Below are 19,808 nucleotides of genomic sequence, written 5' to 3' on the forward strand. Positions count from 1 at the left end.
GAAGAAGAAAGAAGTGCATGGTAAGCTGTTCCCTGAAACGGAATGTAATATCTGTCTTTTGCAGGTGAGTTGGTGTTCTTTTGTGCAAAATGAAGCTATAAGTTAATATAATGTGATATAACATGTAATGACACGGAAAGGTTAACTTAGACATCCCGTTTGTTTAAAGTGGAAATGAAGCACTGAGAACTGTGTCAATTTTTTGTTTGTTTTTTCATTTTTGGAAACACATGGATTTTCATCAATACTGAAATTCAAGTAGTTTCACCGTAAAATGACATGTTTATAACGACTTTCGCCTCTAGGGCGCAGCCATGTTTTAAAAATGCAGGCGCTACGTCATCAGAATGGTTGGCTCTTTAAAATAAACATGTCGGATATTGGAAGAAGAACAGGGGGGTCCTTTTGTATTGCCCCTGGCTGCTCAAACGAATTTTATCGGTTAAAGGAGAGCGGTAGAATAGTTCATTTCCATGTAATTCCCGTCAAGAAGCCTGAAGTGCTCCGAAGATGGTTAGCTGCATTGAAACGCCTCAGCCCCCCAATGGGATCAGGGCAGAGAGTATGTAGCGACCACTTTATAGAGGCTGATTACATCGAAGAGGGAGCTTTTTCTGAAGATGGGAGATTTGTTCGCCGTCCCACCAATCGCCTGAAGCCAGATGCTGTGCCAACTATTTTTAATTTTAGTGGATATAGTGCTGGAGACTCGGACATACCCGTCAGATCGGACCCGGGCGCTGCTCTTATGCGCAGCGAAAGAGCTCAGAAACGTGCTTGCCAGGCAGAGGAACGAGAGGTACACTTAGCTTCTACTACTAGAGAAACAGATAAATTAGAACAGGTACACTCACTGTTTGAAGATTGTCTTGTTTGCAGACTAGCTCGCTCCATGCTCTTGATAATTTCTAATCCATCGCCAAAATAATGCATTGTTATCGGAAATAATCCATTTGCAAACACCGTCGGTTGCACTATTTTCGCATATTCATGTGCACACCCAAATGGCACGACAATTACTTGTATCATGAAATTAACAACTGTAAGGCAGCGTGGAGCCCAGCTGCTGCACCCGTGTACTTTACTTTTCTTATCTTATTATATTATAATAATTATTATATATATATATATATATATAAAAAATATAATAATATATAATGTGCAATATATATACATATCTTAAACTGCATTACTACAGGTTCATTTCATGGCAGCAGACACTCTCCATGTCGGTGGACATAGGGACACAAACCCCACACAAGCACCACCGATTGTTTCCTGTGCGCTCAGATACATCTCTCTCTCCTTCATCTATTTCTCCTCCATAGTCAGGCTCTGTTGGGGGCACTAAAACTCCGACTTCTCTTACTGGCTCAAAAGCATAGGCAATTGGATGCCTGCCCTCATTGGTGGGTCTATCCCATTCGTCCATATCCATTTTGTTGAGGCAGTAAGCTACCTGTGAGGCTATGAGCCGCTATGTAAACAACATAGAATGTTAATACCAACCATTCTCGTGACGTCATCGTATTCTGAAAACAGAGATGGCGGCGCACAGGCTGAAAACATTGTAATTAATGCAACGTGTTAGTGCTTCATTCTGAATAACGGGACATATTTCCGACTTTATTTGTATTTATGGTATATTTAAATATTTAACTAGTGCTATAGACATGTTTTATTTGATTGCTTCCTTTCCACTTTAATGCAGACGTGATGTGTTTGTTTTATCATATTTCTTTCAATAGCTCCATGCCATCTATAGCCTAAGAATAAGACACCACTTTGTATTGCATTTTGGTGCTTCCTCTATTTTAGATTAATATTAATATGCAGGAATTATCATATTTCTTCAATAGCTTCCATGCCATGTGACCCAGAGACTCCAAACCAGTATCCAATTGTATTACTAAACAGGACACATAAAACACAACTCTTTATGGAATTTTACTGCTTCCTCTATTTATTAACTGCAGGCTTAGTTAACATATGCCTTTGCAAGTTCAAAACTTTTAGTTTCAAAGAAACACTATTTGCACAAGAAGATACAATTCCCAGTCTCCTTTCTTGGCCTTTTCATAACTGTTGCTGTCCGATGCCAAACACAGGGCATGAAACCATCGTTCACAGTCATCACACTGGACCTGTTAAAGTAAAGAAAACCAAAACATTAATTATTTTATTTCTACTTTTTCTATAAGTATGTTTACATGCTTTTGTCAGTTGGCTTTCTATTAGCTGTACTCAAGTGTCCACCTACTTGTTATGTCTATGTTGAAGGGTAGTGTGTTGAGGGTCTTAAGGATCAGGGCCCCGTTTCCCGATATCGATGGATCTTCACTCGTTAGATGGTTCGAAAGATGGATCTTTCGAACCATCGATAATTTCTTTGGAGCGTTTCCCGAAACTCCTCTTATGCCGCGTTTCCACTGCAGGGTGCGGAACGGATCGGATCGCAAAGGTGCGGTAGGTAGGGGGCGGTATAGCCCAGCTCAGTTCCGAGGTCGCGTTTCCACTGCCGACAGTACCCTTAGTGGTAGGCCGGATGTCGATCGCCGCGGCAGCTACGTAAACATCGTAAACAACTTCTTCCTCCCAAGAATGCAGACGAACGTCTCCACCTCCTTGTTCGCCCAAGCAAGCGTTTTACGCGACATGTTAATTGTAAAGAATAATACCTCGAGGCTACTGTTTGTTTGTTTTTATCCCCGCGTCACCCGGAAGTGATGATTCTGTCGACCAATCAACGGAGGGGTTGTGTAGCTAGAATTTCCCGGGACCCTTTCAGGCGTCTCGTCTCGTTTTCGGTACCCCAACGGAGGAGTCCCGAGAACGAGGCCGGAACGGGTACGGCAAAGTCCGGGTCACGCCCACTATTGGCGGTGGAAACGCGACCCGATCCGCACCTTTGCGATCCGATCCGTTCCGCACCCTGCAGTGGAAACGCGCCATTAACGTGAACGCGCATTCGCTGCACTCACGACGATCGTAGGATTGTACCTGTCCACTGACATGGTGCTGAAACGGGCTATGACGCAGGGGGAGACGCAGGAATGTTGAGGGAAAATGGGGTTAAAAAGGGTTAAAATATCTCCCCATCAAGGCCAACCGCAGAGTAGCCTACGAAAAGAATAGATTGCAATAATATGAATGCTAAAGATATTAAAAAACAATTGATTAAGCCTAGGCCGACATATATATCAGTCCTAATCCTGAGCGCACGATCGGGAGGTGGAAGTTGCGCTTTAGATGCCTTCACAAGTCCAGCGGAGGGCTCCAGTTTTCGCCGGCCAAGTCATGCGCTGTGATATGTGTGACAGCTATGTTGCACAACATTGCAGCTAAGGCTGGGGTAGCTTTGGTTGAACCGGAGGACATTGAGGACGATGACGACGAGGAAGATCGGTGTGAGGACGGCCTCCCTCAAAACTACGTGGCTGGTTTTCATGCACGTCGAAGAGTGATTGAGACTTTTTTTTAACCCCCTCCACCCTCCAACATGTCACTAAACATTCCCGTCAACGTGACCAATCCCCACCATATCCCAGCCTTTTGCCTGCTCCTTTGCATTTTTTTTAATATTTTTATAATTAATATTTTTTTATTTTTTTATTTTACATTATTTTAGGCTACGTTTTATGAGTAGCCTATGTCAGTCTGCACAAATCCCCCCCACCTTCTCTCACACATTTTAAGTGCCCTGCCTGCTCAAACATTTCCTGGACTGTCTCTCTCAAACTAAGAACATAATGGCCCACATTAGGCTCAGACGCACGTGATACACCATTACCAATGTGTTATAATAAAACGCATCCAATACTAGGAATGTCCGCTGGTTACGCCACTGAGGCTATAGTAGGCTAACGAGGCTCTTAGCGTCCTACGAGTACCCTGAAGCACTCGTTAGCTACGAGCGTTTTCAAGACGTTCGTTACCAAAGATCAGTGTCGGCGCTAAGGGGGGGCATTTGGGGGCCGTGCCCCCCCTAGCGGTCATTAATGCCCCTCCTACCACATGTCATTATTTTATTTATTTTCCCGATAATGACCGGCGTTCTATACATTATCCCTTATATTACACGGGTCTTCTTAATGCTGCGGAAATCGAAAGGTCCAGTTTTAGAACGCGGCAATTTAACCATTTCTCTTCAGCCAATCAGAGCACAGAACAACTTGTACGTCACGGCCTTACTCTCCCGGTACCGTACTGTCCACTTCAGCATAAAAATATCCGATTGAAATATCCGATATCCGGAGAATGACAAAACACAGTAACTCTAGCCTACTCTCAAGCAAAATAAAAATAAAACTAATTGCAAACCTAACTAATCTAACCTAACCTACGCAAATAATGCTGTTGCGGCTCTCAGCTGTGCCAGAGCGTTCACAGCAGCCCGATGCAGCGCGTTGCAGCCAGTGTGAACGGCCCAGTTTTAGAACGTCGCAAGGAGTTGCAAGGTGAATCTTTGGTCTGAACTGGGCTTAAAGCTTATATGTTGTCAGGTTTTTTTTTGATTATTGTGGAGGCTGTTCTCAAGGTTTATAAACAGTGCCAGGCCTACTTAATTTTTTTGGAGGTTCATAAACTGTTGATGTGAATAAACTATTTATGACATAGCAGAGGTGGTTAAACTCCATTTATTTGCGTTTAGCATCCACGACAGCCCTCCCCCTTTTTTTGCGTTAAAATATTTCACAAAAGGCAGTGCCCCCCTGCTGGCGACCCATGCCCCTCCAGTAGATCTGCTCTGGAGCCGACTCTGCCAAAGATGCTTTCGGGAAACGGTGTGAAAACTGTACGATGCTCGTACGACCCACTCTGCGATCCACTTAGGCTAAAGATGCTTTCGGGAAACGGGGCCCTGCACAATCAAATAAATCAAATCAAACAAATAAGTAAAATATAATAAGTTAAGACTAGGCTACATTCAGCCAAACCAAAGTCCTTTGGTAATGGTAATCGTCGGTAATGGTTTGTTAATGGTCGACACCATACCTCACGTAACTGAGGGACTAGGACAGCACATCATAGTTTCTGTCCCTCTCGCCTCCCCTATCCAACTAACACACATCGCTTATCTGTTAGACAGACCCACCCCAAATTGGTACATACCCATGGGCGTCAGTTTGGTTTGAAATGTGCTGGGGACAGAGACGCATTCGGAAGTGCATTTTTAGAAATGGTGGGTACAATGAGGTTGCACTCTTTTTTCTCTCTTTGGTGCCGGTAATGACAGGTTCTGAAAGACGGCATAACCATGTAGCTAATTACTAAGGAATAAAATGTATACAAAATCTGTCTGGCACGTTTTATGAAGAAAACGTTTTCAAAAAGCATCGGACAAATACCAACTATGTTCTGCTCCATGTATCCAAAGTTGACAATGTGAAATGATATGGCTAAGCTAACAACATAAACAAGAGGAGCTAGGAAAGGAATTTAACTGCGTGTTTAAGTTCAGAAGGGCCAAAGGTGTGGCTACACACAGCACTACAAAAGTCGTCACGATTGAAAAAGAAAAATATATTTCTTGCACGCACAGCTGAACGCTGTATCACATCAGGAGCTGGCTGTTCTCAATTCACAACACGCATTCCATCAAAACTAGCCTGCATCAGGCATTCTGACCAAAACTCATGAACTCCCCCCCACAATTATTCCAGAATTCAAGCAATGCAAGAATGACCAAAAGTCACTTTGTGTCAACAAGAGACTGACTCCACCGACTATCAATTGCAAGTTAAAACAGCCGACCACTTGAGTGCAAAAAACACAAAAGACCTTGCCACAGCACCAGCAAATCTTAAGCAATAAATATCGCGTCTTACCTTTATTTATGTGGCAGTGGTCTGCAGATGCATCCCGTGGTGTAGCCTACCACATCCATTTAGGTCAACAGGTTATCGTTCTGATACTGTCCATGGTACTAGCAACCGGCTCTGGTGCTTCTTACCTATGTATTCAGGCTACAATGACTTGATTGTCTGATGCCTCATCATCCCAGCCAAAGAGTATTGGTATTATTAGTAATGGCTACTTGCCAAATTGAAAAAATAACTTTGTATTTGTTATCATTTGTAGCGTTGATCAGCAGAGAAATAATTTGCCAAAGTAGTTCACGTCGCTTAGCAACCGAATACGAATGTAGTCTACAACATTGAGAAGAGCCGTGTAATAAGTAAGGGATAATGTATAGAATGCCGGTCATTATCGGGAAAATAAGCCCCGACAGGGCGAACAGGACACCGAAGCGCAGCGAGGGTGCGAGGGTGTCTTGCTTCCCACTGAAGGGGCTTAAATTCGACCGGCGACGTTCTATACAATATCCCGCTTATTACATGGCTACGTGCCAAAACGAAAAAATGACTTCACATGGTGTGGCTTGTTACAATTTATTTGTTGCCAGCATTCGTAGTGTTGATCAGCAGAGAAATAGTCAGCCAAAGACGTTGACGTCGCTTAGCAACCGAAGACGCTGGGGACTACTTTACCGGACTACTTGAGGAGTGATACCAAAGACGTCATTATAGGCAAAAAGTCCTTTGTTTTCCTTGACAGCGGTCAATTTATATCTAGTATTCACTGCAAAGTTGTGAAGAGCCCATGCAAGTGAACGGAGCGTTCCAGGGCATTGAGAAGACCCGTGTAATAATTAGTGGTGAAACGGATCAGTGTGTCCTCGGTTCGGTTCAGATAACCGTTTTGGGCCTTGGTTTCGGATACGGTTCGGATTAGGATCATGTCCGTGATAGTAAAAAGGCAGACTTTTTTTTGACGGAGGGTTTGGGGGAGAAACACAAAAATGAATGAGACCCACAGGCTATTTGCAATGTGTTAATTGACTGCAATCAGACAATTTGCAAGGCTTTTTTGTGCAATAAATGTTCCCCTAAATGCATTTGAAAACATGGTGCACTGAGTGTAACATGTAAGGGATAACGGCCGACGAGGCTTAGAACTCTGGCGACGAGTGCAGCATGAAGCCAGAGTTGCCTCTACCTGTCCATTATTTCTATCGAACCGGTCGACCTCGAAGGCCGTTATCCCGCTTATCACCCGTTTGTATTTATCTCCCGTATATTTAGAATATAATTGTATCAATTACTTTCTTTAAATTTAGGAATCGTTTAAAGCCCAGTTTGTTTTGAATGCTGACAGGCTGAAGGGAGGGGCGGGAAAAGTCTCATTGGCTCGGGCAGCACTGGAGAGAATGCATTCCGCTGGGTCCTAAACACCCTTTGTATCGGACGTAGGCTACAGTAGGCAAAATACGCTACATAAGGCAATGCCTTCATGAAACCGAAATCCGCGGATCTCCAGAATGCTCCGAACTGTGGTAAACGAACCGAACGGATTCGGATACAATTCGAATCCGCTACAGGCCTAGCAATAATCCATAATAATTCAACTCGATTTTTTTTATTAAAAAGTGGTGGGTACAAAATGATTCTTGACAAATCTGGTGGGGACGCGTCCCCGGCGTAATCGACGCCTATACCAATACACTCGATACAGACGGGGGTGTTTACCCGTCGTCAAACCCGTCGTCACACAAAGTTAAAATGTACCGATTAAATATCATTACATCCGGCCTTGACAGTGACTATACATGTATGGACACATACCACTACATACAACGTATATGCCAAGACAAATATAATTGATTTTGCGGAGATGCAACAGTTTTGTTCGCTCGCACACCGAAACCATATAGCTGCGCCCGGACGAGAGTGCGCTTCCTAAGCAGCAAGAAGGTGCAGCTGAAGCCCAACGCACACCGCCGGCGCAGCGCAGCACCAAAACGAACGCTCCCATTATTTCCGACGGACTAGCCCACACCGCCGCCCACACCGCCGCCCCGCTAAGCTTCACGCCACTGTTCTATTCCCGAGCGTCGGCTCGGGAATAGGCATATTCCATGCCGTGACAGATCCCCAAGCAACAAACCACCACACAATGGGAAAATCCCCATATCGTTTTTTAACAGGACTAGCCCGAATGTAATGTTCACTTGCCCAAAATATAATCAGAATCGTGAACGGGCCTCTTTTTGCCAGGCACCCGGCCTGGTTTTGGGGGTGCTCAGAAAAATCATCCTAGCTCAGACTGAAGCTGAATGTTAGCTTCCACACATGTGTTTAAAAAATAACAAACTTCTCTTTGTTTACTTATTTATCGAGCGGTCACATTGTGCCATGAAGTGATTTCAGTCCACAGTTGCAAGCTATCGCCAAGTTATATGTAGACCTGCATGATTTGATGCAAATGTACATAACTAAATGTCAGAGGTAGTAGCAAAGATATGTATTTTTTAACTTTCAAGTTTCTTGTAGCTCTAACTGAATAATCACAATCGCGTTTCTAGTAGGGTTGTCAGTCACGATACTGGATTTTCTAACTTCAACACTATTCCTGGAAAAAGATCGATATTCTATACCATTTTCGTTATCAGGGGAAACGTTTTTTTCAGGAAAGAACATACCCAAAGTAAAGAGATTATATCTCCACAACTGCAAGGGCGATAATGTCATCTTTGGGCCAAAAGAAAGATTGTAGTGCAAGTGAAATATTCAATGGGGATAATACTTGGTTAAAGTGAATAAAGCCATGGAACACAGCATAAGTGGACGATAACATTTCCACCTGTAATAATTATCAGTATCAGTTGGTCGTTATCAGTTGGGAGCGCTGTCTTACTATGAGACACAAATAAGGTATATATAAGATATCTTACAATTTTGACACTTGACACCTCTATTTAAAGTTCAGGGCAATCGAATGCACCAAGCCAAACACTCGCAAATAAATATATGGCCACTAGATTGCGCTGAAGAATATGTTTTCTGATTGAAGGCAGTTTACCTATTCCCTAAGAAACCTTCTCTTATTCATTGATTGAAAACACCATGTTAAGTTGCAAAATTTGGCCCAGATACTGGATAATCTGTTTATGGTGGTTTTATTCGATCAGAATCAACTTTGTGGACAAAAGAGGCACAGGCTGCTGCTGTCTTCTGAGCCATTCAAGACTGGGGCTTAGCAGACAGCATCCGAGCTATGTGCTTTGACACCACCAGCTCAAACACTGTTCGGATTGCTAGTGCCTGTGTCCTTCTAGAGCAGAAGCTTAAGAAAGAGCTCTTGTCACTGGCTTGTAGGCAACACATTATGGAACTGATAATTGGTGCAGTGTTCCAAGTATGTATGGGAGCCACATCTTCTCCCGGAGTTCCACTCTTCAAACGGTTCCAGGAATACTGGGGATTTATTGACACAGCAAAGTATGAACTGGGGATTGCAGCTGATGATGTGGCAGGTCTTGTGGAAGACATTAAGCAAAGCACCATTGATTACGTCAACAAGCATCTTGAACAGAGTCTACCAAGAGATGACTATAAAGAATTCTTGGAACTCGTGATTGTGTTTCTCGGTGCTGCTCCTGCACGAGGAGTGCGATTCATGTCACCTGGTGCAATGCACCACGCCCGTTGGATGTCCAAAGTTCTATACAGTCTCAAGATCTGGATGTTCAAGGCTCAGTTCAAACTGACTCCCGCAGAAGAGAGAGGGTTACGTGATGTGTGTGTGTGTGTTCGCAGTACGTGTCTACCTGAAAGCCTGGATCTCTGCTCCTCAGGCATCAGGTGCTCCTTCCATCGACCTGCTGCTACTTAAGTCACTGCTTGAATACTCATCAATCCACATCAACATCAAGCAAGTTTTCCAAACACTTATGGTACTTGTCACAGGAACTTGTTGGCTTGGCTTTCTTCGACAGTCGGGTCAGTTCGTCAACCAAGAGACGGATGGTTAGTGCCATGTAGAATGAAGAAAACCAAGAGCACGATCATTCCAAGCCAATCACTGTTGATCTGGATTCATTCAATGACAAGAACTTAGAAGACTTTGTCACTGCAAAGTCAATGAAACTGATCCGAATCATGGAACTTCCAGATGGATTTCTCGCGGTTGATCTGGACTTGTGGCAGGACAGAGATGATTACAAGCAGGCTACAGAAGCAGTCAAGTCTCTTAATGTTGGCAATGACCAACCTGAACGTGGAGTGGCACTCATTCAGGAGTACAGTGGATTACTAACCTGTGATGAAACGCAGCTATAATTCCTGCTGCAAGTTGTTGAGGACCATTGCAGATTGTATCCTTATAGCAGGAAACAGACTCTGTCCGGGCTGCCATGAAAACAATATATCTAGAGTTTGCTGGACATTGTTAGACTGATATTAGTCGTCAGATACTGAACAAGAATTCACTACTACTGTGTTCAAAATAAATAGTGTTTAAAATAAATTGGTAGAGATACTCCTAAAAGTTGTGTAATTCGTTGCATTTTTATAAATTTCGTAATCTTTGAGGCACTTGAGCTACCCCTAAAAATGTTATAGTTTATGCTCCACCCTACTATTCATTCTACCCGCGCTAAGAAGCCTGGTGCTCTTTTGAAAAGCATCATGACCAGAGCCCTGACAAAACATGAGTTGCATTGCAAGAGCCCAGAAGGGTTTCAGACGGATGCCACATGAGTTGGTTTACCATTCTCAAACATCAATGAATTCAAAATGTATAAATGTAAACGGATCACTTTACAGGGAATGACACGTTGTCGCTTGTTATTGTCAAAATAGAATAATTTTGCCCCGGTGTTCGTTCAGTGTCTTCAACCTGGTCACGCGCTTGAGCTTTGATTCTAGGGAGGTCTGGGCTGGAGGAGACATCCCTCTCCAAAATCTGTGTCTGCAGAAAACATTTTAAATTTGTGTCAATGTTGCATGCATGCATTTAAATCGTTTTTCCTTTCGTACAACTAACGTATGAAAACATGACTTTCTATCTTTTTTCCCCCCCTCTGTAGAAGACTGTGATGACTTTCAAGACCGCAGCCCACAGTGCGGCGCCACCTCAGAGTCTGTATGTGGACGCCCTTGGCTCCTCCCACATGGCCAGTCACAGCGAGGAGCTGAGGATCCTGGGGGTCTACGGAAAAGGGGAGGGCCCAATGGCGCTGGACGGCCATGACACCCTCTTCAAAGCGTCTGAAATGGAGGCCCTGAACTCGCTGTCTGCGGACCACAGCAAGACCACGGGCCTGGAGCTCGGCGATCGGTTGTTCCGCCGTGAGGAGCTGAGTGTGCAGGTTGGAAATCATCTCCTCATTCACCATCCAAAAGAGAGGCTTCCTCTGTTACACCTCCAGCACACACCCATAGAAAGCACACACCTTTATGATTCAATGTGTCGTTAGTGGGGATTAACTATTACATTATATCAACTATTCTGTGCAAATGAAAGAATATGTGTGTTCCTTCTTTATGTCGAAAGCAGCAGACCCCAGACACCATTTCAATCAAGGTTGAAGAGGATATTGATGGAGGCATGCCCGCTGTAGGTTAGTAATGCACATTGCATCTATGCAAGCAAGCAAGGAAACAACCTGGATTAACTGAGAATGTACTTGATTCTACCTGCTCTAAAAAGCCAGGTCCTATTTTGAAAAGCATCATGACCAGAGCCCTGATTAAACATGAGTTGCATTTCAAGAGCCCAGAAGGGTTTCTGACGGATGCCACATGAGTTGGTTTACCATTCTCAAACATCAATGAATTCAAAATGTATAAATGTAAACTGATCAGTTTACAGGGATTGTCACATTGTCGCTTGTTATTGTCAAAATAGAATAATTGCAGCCGGAGTCTTACTAAAAGTCAGATACATCCTGGCACGTTCCGGTGACATTTCAGGGAAAAGTCGGACACATCCGGATTATTAATTAAGTTATGCATTTATCATAGATTGCAAAGTTTAGGAAATACGATGTTTATAGCTGACTGTGTGACAAACGGCAAACGCTCACTCTTGTCAAGTTTAATATCAATCTGCCAAAATGAATAACAGAAAGAAATTAAAGGTTTTTTACAGCATTGGAGTTGCCATGTGTTGGATATTATGAGTAAATATTGTTTTCAGATAATTTTGCGCGGGTGTTCGTTCAGTGTCTTCAACCTGGTCACCCGCTTGAGTTTTGATTCTAGCCCTGCGTTCACACCAAAAGATGCATTTGCTGCCCGAACGCGTTGACGCCTGAGTTTTGCGGCGCGTCAAATCAAGTTTTGCGGCGCGTCAAACTTTTGACGCGTGTCAAAAGTTTAAATATTTCAACTCGAGCAGCATTTGACGCGCCGCAAAATACGTGAACGCGCCCTTCGCCCGTGCCCGGCAGCGGGCACGGGCATGCCGCGCCGCAAATCAGATTTTGACGCGCCGCAAATCAAGTTTTGCTGCCCGTTTTCTCGGCAGCAAATGCTGCGGCAGCAAAGCAGCAACGCGTCTCTACATTCACTTTGAATGGGATCACGATGCGCGTCAACTTTTTGCATCTTTTGGTGTGAACGCAGGGTAGGGAGGTCTGGGCTGGAGGAGACATCCCTCTCCAAAATCTGTGTCACATTTTAAACCCTCTGTGTCAATGTTACATACATGCATTTAAATTGTTTCTTTCACTACACTGTTCCTTTAGTGCAACTAATGTATAAAAACATGACTTTCTATCTTTTTTCCCCCTCTCTGCAGAAGACTGTGATGACTTTCGAGACCGCAGCCCACAGTGTGGCGCCACCTCAGAGAGTCTGCATGTGGACGCCCTTGGCTCCTCCCGCATGGCCAGTCACAACGGGGAGCTGAGGATCCTGAGTGTCTACGGAAAAGGGGAGGGCCCACTGGCGCTGGACGGCCATAACACCCTCTTCACTGCATCAGAAGTGGAGGCCCTAAACTCGCTGTCTGCAGAACACAGCAAGGCCACGGGCCTGGAGCTCGGCGATCGGTTGGTCCGCCGTGAGGAGCTGAGTGTGCAGGTTGGAAATCATCTCCTCATTCACCATCCAAAGGAGAGGCTTCCTCTGTTACACCTCCAGCACACACCCATTGAAAGCACACACCTTTATGATTCAATGTGTCGTTAGTGGGGATTAACTATTATATAAACTATTCTGTGTAAATTGAAGAATGTCTTATGCGTGTTCCTTCTTTATGTCAAAGCAGCAGACCCCAGACACCATTTCAATCAAGGTTGAAGAGGATATTGATGGACGCATGCCCGCTGTAGGTTAGTATTACACATTCTATGCAAGCAAGCAAACAAACGACCTGGATTAACTGAGAATGTACTCGATTCTACCTGCGCTAAAAAGTCTGGTCCTCTTTTGAAAGCTCATCAGGATCAGAGCCCTAGGATTACACAGTTACACAGGATTACACAGTAGAATAATTTACATCTTCTTCATGGCAGACAGGTGTCAGGAATGCTGAGATCAGCTCTTATTCCCAATATAACTACAGTATTGGTAAAACAGGTGATAGGAAACAGATGACCTGGGTTGTGTATTTATGACCTCCCCACATCCTTAAAGGTCCCATGACATGCTATTTTATGTATTCTTTAATGTAGGTATTAGTGGGCAACTAACACAGTATTCAAAGACGTTCCTGAAATTCAGCCGTGGTGCAGAGTTACAGCCACTCCGAGCCAGTCGCACATTGAGCTTCCCCCAAATGCGCTGTTTCGGTGGGCGTGTGAAGGAGGAGGGTGGGGGTGTGGCCCTGAGCAGCTTGCAGCCAGGGACGGTACCATGCGCTCTGTTTACAGTGGATGTATCGCAATGGCGAGGCGCACACAGCCTTTAGCCGTGTTCTGTAAATATTCTAGAACACACGGGAGTCCTGGAGCTCTATATCTAAATATTATCATATAGCCTACACAGATATCTATATCATATAATACATATTATCACGGCCAAAAGCTGTGTGAGCCGATATTCCGACGTTCCTGGTTCTTCAACGTCCACATCAATGTGAATACACACACTGTAACGCAAGTGTTTCTTGTCGGTTCTTTGACGTGTCTTGTATTTCCACAACGAGACTGTCGTGGGGGTTATCTGAGCCATGGTTGAGAAGGAATTGGGGGAAAGGAACTTTGGTTTGACTCGCTGAAGTAGGCTACATGAACTGCGACATGCCGCGAGGCACCATCGCCCGGCAGCGGGCAGCCGGCAGCAGGCAGCGCGCAGTTCAGTCGACTTCAGGTTGATGTGAAAGTGGAAGAACCAGAGACGTCGCAGAACCCGTCAAAGTCGTTTGTGATTCATAATATCGCCTGGAGGCGCACACAATATGTTATATGATATAGATATCTATTTATTATATGATATTATTTAGATATAGAGCTCCAGGACTGTAACGCAAGTGTTGTACACTTCCTTGTTATTTGGATAACCGTTCTGCTGTTGGTGTGATGGCGCATAACGCGTCGGACTCTCGTCTCTGGTATTTCTACAACGAGACTCGTATTGGGGGTTATCTCAGCCAAAGTTGAGAATGAATTGGGGGGAAGGAACTTTGGCTTTGACTCCCTCAAGAACATGAACCACGACATGGAGGAGAAAGGGATTGTTGGCGGCGAATGTCTCCCGCTTGAGCCCCGCTGAGGGACCACCGCCGGAGGCGGAGGTGCCTAAGCGCTGCCCGGCAAAGATCCCTTTCTCCTCCTTGTCGTGGTTCATGTTCTTGACTTGAGGGAGTCGAAGCCAAAGTTCTTTCCCCCCAATTCATTCTCAACCTTGGCTGAGATAACCCCCACTACGAGTCTCGTTGTAGAAATACCAGAGACGAGAGTCCGACGCGTTATGCGCCAAATAACAAGGAAGTGTACAACACTTGCGTTACAGTCCTGGAGCTCTATATCTAAATAATATCATATGATACATAGATATCTATATCATATAATATATTGTGTGCGCCTCCAGACGATATTATGAATCACAAACGACTTTGTCGGGTTCTGCGAGGTCTCTGGTTCTTCCACTTTCACATCAACCTGAAGTCGACTGAACCGCGCGCTGCCTGCTGCCAGCTGCCCGCTGCCGGGCGATGGTGCCTCGCGGCATGTCGCAGTTCATGTACTTCAGCGAGTCAAACCAAAGTTCCTTTCCCCCAATTCCTTCTCAAACATGGTCAGATAACCCCCACGACAGTCTCGTTGTGGAAATACAAGACACGTCAAAGAACCGACAAGAAACACTTGCGTTACAGTGTGTGTATTCACACACACACACACACATGTGGCGCTCGCACGGTCGAGTCTCATTGGCGGGCCAACGTCTCTGGGCGGGCCAGGCAGAGTAAGGGGAGGAGCCGAGATTCCTCATGACGTCATGAGCACAGACATTCCAAATCAGCGCGCTTGAGCCTCCGTTTTTTCAAAGGCGAGCAGAACAGCTAGTGCTCGTTTTACACCAAACGCAAGTTTTAGCCACTGGGGGACCATAGGCAGGCTAGGGGAACTCATATTTATGTTAAAAAACCTCACAAAGTGAGATTTTCATGTCATGGGACCTTTAAAAGGGGGAGATGAAGCGTTGCCTTCTCAGCAGGACCCTTTGACCCTTGACCAAGGAAAAGGTATGATCAACAAATAGAAGATGGAAAGAAAGAATGTCAAAATATACTTCTTCCAATACACAAGTGTGTAAAAAGTACATACAGTATCCCTTTGTGCAAATAATTAATGAAGGCCATTACTTTCTCTCTGTCTTTGTTTTCCTCTCTGCAGAAGACTGCAATGACATTAGAGACCGCAGCACACAGTGCGGGGCCCCCTCAGAGAGTCTGCATGTGGACGCCCCTGGCTCCTCCCACATGTCCAGTCACAACGGGGAGCTGCACATCCTGAGTGTCTACGGAAAAGGGGAGGGCCCACTGGCGGTGGACGGCCATGACACCCTCTTCACTACGTCCAAATTGGAGGCCTCGTGCTCGCTGTCTGCGGACCACAGCGTGGCCAAGAGCCTGAAGCGCGGCGAGCGGTTGGTCCGCCGCGAGGAGCCGAGTGTGCAGGTTGGAAATCATCTTCTCATTCAGCATCCAAAAGAGAGGCCTCCTCTGTTGAAACTCCAGCACACACCCATAGAAGTGACACACCTTTATGACTCAATGTGTGGTTAGTGGGGATTGATAACTTTTCTGTGCAAATGAAAGAATATGTCTTGTGTGTTTCCTTCGTTATGTGGAAAGCAGCAGACCCCAGACACCATTTCAATCAAGGTTGAAGAGGATATTGGTGGAGGCATGCCCACTGTAGGTTAGTAATACACATTGCATCTATGCAAGCAAGCAAGCAAACGACCTGGATTAACTGAGAATGTACTCGATTCTACCTGCGCTAAAAGCCTGGTCCTCTTTTGAAAGCGCATCTCGACCAGAGCCCTGATAAAACACGAGTCAACCATGGGAGTTGCATTTCAAAGATGGAAAAAGTCAAGAGCCCAGGGGTCTCATTTAAAACCATTGCGTACGCACAAAACGGGGCTGAAATTGGCGTACGTGACTTTCCACGCCAAGGTTGTGATCTATAAAAAAACAACTTGACGGGAAAATGTGCGCAGCCCTAAGCAAACTCTGACCCATGCGTACGCATGGTTTGGAGGAAAAGGAGAATTGGCGACACGGATGGTGTGGTGGTGAACTGAAGTCAGACAGAAGAATTGTAGAGTGAGAAGAACGATTATGTTTTATCATCGCCCTTCATAAATTTAATTTCAACCCGTATCATGCGTTAAATCTATGTAATCAGAATGATTTAAGTCAACTGCGTTATTTCTCAGTTATAACTCCAGAAACATCTCCGTAGAATAGAAATAAAAATCACTCCATACTCTCCACTGACGGCGCGACTGCATGGAATAAAGCATCTGTCCAACATGTGTCAATAACATAATATTTTCATGTGACACTGTAAACACATAATCAAATGTCAATTAAATCCCAAGTGTGGAAAACCAAGCCACACTCCTCATCACAATCGTTGTCCGTTACTCTTGATGCTTTCATGACAAATCAGGCATTAAAAAGGGGTTATGTTCAAGAACATTTTACGTGGGTGATTACAAACTGATTATCCAAGGTGTTCTCTGTCAGTCTTATTACCGTAACCCTATAAATACAGAGGTGATGCCGTGGTAATGCTGCACCATATGGCACTTCTGGCGGACCATGCAAATGGCAGGATTCTGAGGGATAGGGTCTTTACGGACCATAACGATTTATTGGTACATAAAAATATGTACCTTTTATGTCAGACCACTTCTTTTTTAATTCTGGGACTGTGCGCTCCGTGCTGCAGACAGAGTTCACTGCTGCAGCCACTCACTCTGCTTTTTGTTGTTGGCGATCCCAATCCCGTGACCGCCGAACAAAACTACTTTTCGGGCCTCCATCTCACCAACAAGTGTCTCCACTTCAACAGCCGTGAAATTTCGCTTTTTTGCTTTTCTCAGTACTTCTGCCATTGTTTCCGACAAGTCATAATAATTGCATTATGTATACTTGAGTCTGTTTTATATGCAGATCGCATTCATGAGGTCATTTGCATTTACCATTTATGGTTAAAAAGGGGCGTGTACAGGGCGGAACGTGAAGCTGATTCAGCTGCGCACACTTGTACGCACTCTGTGATTTATAAAGCAAAGATTGCGTACGGTGTGCTTACGCAGGGTTTTATAAATCCGAATATTTTCTGGCGCACGCAAAACTTGGCTTTTGGGCGTATGTACACTTTTAGTAACGATCCCATGCACAGTTTTATAAATGAGACCCCAGAAGGGTTTCAAGACAGATGCCACAGACGCTGGTTTGACTTTCTCAAACATCAATAAATTCAAAACATATAAATGTTTGCGATATAGAATGCGATTATAGGTCCTTATGTTCTGTATTATTCACAAAACAAGCAATAAATCATTTTATAGTATGTCCAACACAACATTGGAAGCAGTCAACATGTCAACTGCTCTTTCCTTTAGGCCAGGCCTATGTGTTGAGATGAATTGATGTTATAACATCCTTATATAACTATTGAATTGTAAAATAAAAATAAATACAAACCTTACTGATCAGTCAGTAAAAGTAAAAGAAAAAAAAATCTATAAAAAAAAATGGAATTTCGCCCCTCAAAAAACTGTCAGCACTACACATTTTAAACACTCTGTATCAATGTTACATACACGTGCATTTAAATCATTTCTTTCAAATGTACAAATTCACACTTTTTTTTCCCCCACTCTTCAGAAGACGGCGATGACTTTGGAGCCCGCAGCACACAGCGCGGCGCCACCTCAGAGGGTCTGCATGTGGACGCCCCTGCCTCCCACATGTCCAGTCCCAATGGGGAGCTGACTGGGCATCGGGGAGGCCGCAAGGGCCAGCCCTGTGACTTGTTTGGCAAGGGTTTTCCCGACAATACCAAGATGACCATCCACATGGGTACCCACACCAGCAAGAAGCCATACGGGTGTGACCAATGCATGAAGCGCTTTCAAAGCAAAGGCTACCTGAAGATCCACATGAGGACTCACTCTGGGGAGAAGCCCTACAGGTGCGACCAATGCTTGAAGAGATTCGGACAGAAAGGCAACCTTGACATCCACATGAGGACTCACTCCGGGGAGAAGCCCTACAGGTGTGACCAATGCATGAAGCGCTTCGGACACAGCTCCAGCCTGAAGACCCACATGAGGACTCATTCCGGGGAGAAGCCCTTCAGCTGTGACCAATGCGTGAAGCGCTTCAGTCAACGCTCCAACCTGACCCTCCACATGAAGATTCACTCCGGGGAGAAGCCCTACAGTTGTGACCAATGCATGAAGCGCTACAGTCAAAGCACCAACCTGAAGCTCCACATGATGTCTCACTCCGGGGAGAAGCCCTACAGGTGTGACCAATGCATGAAGTGCTTCAGTCAAAACATCAACCTGAAGATCCACATGAGGACTCACTCCAGAGAGAAGCCCTGCTTGTGTCTGCAGTGCGACGCCAGCTTCAGCGACCCGAGCAATTTGCGTGTGCACATGCTCAAGCACACGGGCAAAGGGGTGATTTGACACTGGGCAACGGAACGGTTTGATTGACACCTCTATCCTGTATTTGTTGAAATGACTGCTGTAGGTTTTTGGCATTATGATAAAGATACTTTCCAATTTTTGATTCGCTTTCTGTTGTAAATAATTGATGTCAGTATGATGAGAAATAAGAATAACCTTTTTTTGGACACTTTTTTTTTTCACCCCGCACCGCTGGGTGGAAACAAGCATTATGGTGCGTTTCCATTTGGAGTTGGTTGCACCACATCTGGTTCTACTGGAGTTTGACTGACTGGGTTGCTAGGAATCGCAACCTAGAGAATCGAAGCAAAGAATATTTCGAAACTGATCTTGCACTTACCCACTTACCAGAAACTGTCCATACCTGCAGTATGGACAGCTATAGGATCGTGAGGAGATATTCACTGAGTTTTTCTCTCTCAGTTTCATATTCTTGCCTCACACGTTCTAAAGCAATCTGTTTACACCTCTCAATCTCTCTGCTGTTAAAATGAAAGCCCTGCGGTCCCCCCAGGAGTCACAAGCCACAACTGGTGTATTGTAGTGTATGCCTGTTTTATTTTTTGTTGATGCATGTTGTGATGTATCTTTGTTCGTACTTTTATTGCAAATATATATGACCACCGATTGCCTACAAGTATTGTGTGTTTTTGGCATCTAAATATCTCATCTGTCTTAGACGCAAACTCTGGTAGAGAAATTGCCACGACACACACAGCACACAGCGCGGCGCCACCTCAGAGAGTCTGCTTGTGGACGCCCCTGGCTCCTCCCACATTTCCAGTCACAACGAGGAGCTGCGGATCCTTATGTCTACGGAAAAGGGGAGGGCCCACTGGCAGTCGACAGTCATGAAAC

At 44.8% G+C, this 19,808-nt stretch overlaps 1 protein-coding gene across 6 annotated transcripts; it reads left to right on the forward strand.

Moving 5' to 3' along the window:
- Positions 1–746: 746 nt before the first annotated feature.
- Positions 747–19,582, forward strand: LOC115561464 (zinc finger protein 658B). Of its 6 annotated transcripts, none has more exons than XM_030381551.1 (9): positions 747–799; positions 10,871–11,152; positions 11,338–11,404; positions 12,586–12,869; positions 13,054–13,120; positions 15,418–15,474; positions 15,626–15,909; positions 16,087–16,153; positions 18,139–19,582. In XM_030381551.1, exons 1-9 carry the CDS (start codon positions 749–751, stop codon positions 18,948–18,950), a joined length of 1,971 nt encoding a protein of 656 aa, XP_030237411.1. In that variant the 5' UTR covers positions 747–748; the 3' UTR covers positions 18,951–19,582. The 6 variants fall into 6 exon arrangements, with proteins under 6 accessions (XP_030237411.1, XP_030237412.1, XP_030237414.1 ...); XM_030381552.1 differs by having other exon boundaries at positions 16,090–16,153; XM_030381554.1 differs by having other exon boundaries at positions 13,057–13,120.
- Positions 19,583–19,808: the final 226 nt, after the last annotated feature.

Source organism: Gadus morhua, chromosome 16 (assembly GCF_902167405.1).
Source record: "Gadus morhua chromosome 16, gadMor3.0, whole genome shotgun sequence".
Lineage (NCBI taxonomy): Eukaryota > Metazoa > Chordata > Actinopteri > Gadiformes > Gadidae > Gadus > Gadus morhua.